The sequence below is a fragment of the Phragmites australis genome, chromosome 4, assembly GCF_958298935.1.
Source record: "Phragmites australis chromosome 4, lpPhrAust1.1, whole genome shotgun sequence".
NCBI classification, from domain to species: Eukaryota; Viridiplantae; Streptophyta; class Magnoliopsida; order Poales; family Poaceae; genus Phragmites; species Phragmites australis.
Window position 1 is genome coordinate 48,741,910 of NC_084924.1, and position 3,402 is coordinate 48,745,311.

The 3,402-nt window shown below is 52.7% G+C and overlaps 1 protein-coding gene across 2 annotated transcripts; it reads right to left on the reverse strand.

The window, feature by feature from the left end:
* Positions 1 to 335: 335 nt before the first annotated feature.
* Positions 336 to 2,860, reverse strand: LOC133917040 (beta-carotene 3-hydroxylase, chloroplastic-like). Of its 2 annotated transcripts, none has more exons than XM_062360986.1 (6): positions 2,063 to 2,860; positions 1,919 to 1,978; positions 1,582 to 1,783; positions 902 to 1,027; positions 765 to 821; positions 336 to 655 (listed from the first exon to the last, which is right to left on the reverse strand). In XM_062360986.1, exons 1-6 carry the CDS (start codon positions 2,435 to 2,437, stop codon positions 507 to 509), a joined length of 969 nt encoding a protein of 322 aa, XP_062216970.1. In that variant the 5' UTR covers positions 2,438 to 2,860; the 3' UTR covers positions 336 to 506. The 2 variants fall into 2 exon arrangements, with proteins under 2 accessions (XP_062216970.1, XP_062216971.1); XM_062360987.1 differs by having other exon boundaries at positions 1,577 to 1,783; positions 2,063 to 2,857.
* Positions 2,861 to 3,402: the final 542 nt, after the last annotated feature.

Here is a 3,402-nt window from a genome sequence, read left to right on the forward strand (position 1 = left end):
TATTGCTTCCTGTCGTAAAAACCAGTAGAACCACATCGGCACCCCTGATTTATCCTCTCTGTTTTTCGACACGAATCTTAATATAAATAACTATAACTTATATATGTTTATGTAATTCTAGAAAACACTATACATAATATTTTTTTGGACGAGCAGTGGCTCGTTAGCATACCTCTATGGGTAGAGAGAGTAGCTGGAACCCCTGATCTCGCTTTTTTTTTCCGTCTAATAGTCTCGAGAGGCTCTGGAAAGAGACCCGATTATAAAATAAATAATAAAAAGAACGCTACGCAGAAAAAGAATGTGGAGAACATCGGCACGAGAATTTTCCAGAGCAGCACAGAAAACTGAAATGCCACTGTCAGCGCCACGATATGCACGTATAATCGATACAGAAAACAAAATCAGCACTAGCGGTAAGCATATCAACTAACAGGAAGTCAGGAAGACATACACACACTAGTATAAGGCTACACAGCAAAGAAGTACCTACAAGATGGGAAGATCTAATGTGAAAGCGGAAGACAAAATAAAAGAGAAATGTAGTATGTATGGCAAGTAGCTCTCATTGGATCGCATCTAAGGTCTCTCTCCTCTTGATCCTCCGCTTGATCTCCTTCTCCAGCTCCTCGGTCCCTCCCACCTCCGCCAGCTCCTGCAAATCACATACAAAAACATCAAACAACTAGGTCGGATAAATTTGTACACGAGGTCATTTGAATCTGCATGAACCCAAGTTAATTCCAGCACAAATCTTGACTGACCTTGGGCCCAAGGAACAGGCCGTAGGGCACGCCCTCGAACATGTCCATGTGATGTATCTGCAAGCACGGGCATCAGTTAAGAACCTGCTCTCGGCTGGCAGGCGAGCTGTGTGGTAGGTTGGGTGGCCGGTCCAGACCTGATGGCCGGCGGCGACCCACCGGAAGTAGGGCACGTTCTCGATGGGGCCCACGGGGAAGCGGCGGTGGACGAGGCCGTCGTGGACGAACATGTACGCCATCCCGAACAGCGTAATCCCCAGGCCCTGCAACGATCATTTTTTCAAAATTAAACGAACCGGCAAGAACCAACTCATCAAACATTATTAGCTAAGTGCACTGCATTATAATAAAAACACAAATATTAAACGTGATAACATCAAATACAAGCTCAATTTATACAGACATGGATACGTTATGTAAACACTACCAAACGAATACATTATGATCATGTAACAATACAAATACATTATGATCATGTAACAATGTCGAACGAATATGTCACAAGCGATAATATAGTTTTACTTTAGATAGAACTAACTAAGTGCTCGTTACGTTCTAACGAAACACACAAATATTGGACACAGTAATATAAGACGAATACGTCGATAATGGATACGCCGTACTCAAATTAGTGTTCTGTTGACCGTTGAATCATTTTTCACCAGGCCGCCATCGATGTGATGATGCGCTAATAATTTGACACGTTCAACACGCTCGGTCAAATTCTAGTGTTTCTCTTTGAGTGGAGCTATGTGCGGAAGGAATCGAACAGGGGAGGGGGAGGGGGAGGGGGAGGGGTGAGAGCGACTAACCGCACCGAAGCAGAGGCCGGGGAGGAGGCCGCGGTTGAAGAAGCCGTAGGCGAGGAGGGACATGGCGGGGACGGCGTTGACGATGGCGAACACGTCGTTGAGCTCGAAGGGCCCGTCGCGCGGCCGGTGGTGGGACTCGTGCATGTGCCACAGCGACGCGTGCCACAGCGCCCGGTGCGCCCACCGCGCCCAGAACTCCATCCCGACCTGCGTGATTCCAATTCCATGGAGTTCTTTTTACGTCCGCACGCCTCGTCTCACGGATGCACGCCCACGCCGCGACGCGCGGAGCGTGTCCAGTGTCTTGTTGGGGGAAGAACGCGTGGAGGCAGGAGCACTTACCGCGGCGCCCACCGAGAGAGCGAAGGTGCCGAACATTTCCGTCACCGGGATCTCGCCTCCCTGACCAAGCAGCCGGAACGGAAGATTTCGTTAGTGGCAAGAAGCCGCCTCGGTTGCGAATTGCACCAAGTAGACGGCACGTACCTCCATTTGCCAGGCGAAGCGGTAGTAGACGGCGGCGGCGGCCATGGACGTGATCCCCAGGCTGGACATCACCGCGGCCACCAGGTACGTCCGCCGCTCCGACTGCTTCCGCGCCGCGAGCTCCGCCACTGCCCTCGCGGCCTCGGCCTCTGCGTCCCCTCCATCATCTCCCGCTCCTCCGACGACAACCCTGTCGTCCGACGCCACGCGCACGGGCACGGAGCGCCGAACCGCCGAGCGGGGCGCCGCGCGCACCGAGAGAGGCGCGAACACCAGCCGCTGCGCGGCCGCGGCCGGCGGGCTCCGGACGCGGGAGGAGGCGATTGCGCCAGTCGGGAGAAGGAATGGAGCGGCCACCAGCCTCGCGACTGCCATGGACAGAGAGATCGATGGGTTTGGGTTCAGAGGAGTTTGGGGGCGTGGGTGTGGATGTATGTGCGGTCGGCCTCGAGGAACGGGAGGTGTGGAAGACACGTGGGCTGGAGTCGTCGTTGTTGGCAGTCAACTTGCAGGCATGGAAATCCGGGACGAGCGCCGGCCGGAGAGGCGGCTTTTTCTACTAGTAGTACGATCCGAGCTGACTCACCTCTCCTGCTGCCTTTTACGGCTAGCTCTCTCAAAGAAGTACTACGTACTGTTCTTTCATTCTCTGCGAGTGGAAAGCTGAAGACGAACGAGAAATTCGTTGCCTGACTCGTCAGGTTAGTGAACAACTGCATGCGTCACTGTCGTCCTCGGCTCCGTTTCGGTCTCAGGCTCAGCCGCCCGGCGGAGGCCATTGGAGAGCTGCCTGTCCTGAGGCGACGGCCATCCGGGGTAGAGTAGTAGGTGCAGGCAGCCTAGGCACCGCGGCAGTGGAAAAGGACAGGGCGCGCACATGGGCGGGCACGCCTCACCACGTGGCGGGAACGGGGACGTTGTCCCCGCGCGCACGACTGCATGCACCCCGCCCACGCAGACGCAGACGTTAGCACCGACTCGCTGCGTGGCCATACCCGCCGTTTCTTCTCTTGTCCACTGTCTTCTTCCTCCTGTGCAATGGCGGAGGTTGGTTAGCGAGGGTTAAAGTGAGCCATGTCCTCTCTAATATAGAAAAATTGTTGAAGAATCATTTAATTTTATTATTAAATATTAACAAACTGCTAATTTGTCTTCCTAATCTGAGTTCATGCTACATTGGCTTTTTTCGTACTATGCTATTGTTCTTGTGTATCACCGGTCACCAATATCTTCTTCATATGTATCACCGTAGCAAGCTCCTTAAAACTTTAGGCACAAGATGATGTTATGAGCTGCCCAATATATCAAACCAGGCTACAATAGCTATATCGGCCCAAGCT

Bases quoted from the DNA above. Each gene is read 5' to 3' on its own strand.
- LOC133917040 (XM_062360986.1), bottom strand. From the start codon at position 2,437: ATGGCAGTCGCGAGGCTGGTGGCCGCTCCATTCCTTCTCCCGACTGGC. The intron at 1,784-1,918 runs GTAAGTGCTCCT...GGAATCACGCAG, and splicing joins CTCTCTCGGTGGGCGCCGCG to GTCGGGATGGAGTTCTGGGC. The intron at 656-764 runs GTCAGTCAAGAT...TGTGATTTGCAG, and splicing joins GCCTGTTCCTTGGGCCCAAG to GAGCTGGCGGAGGTGGGAGG.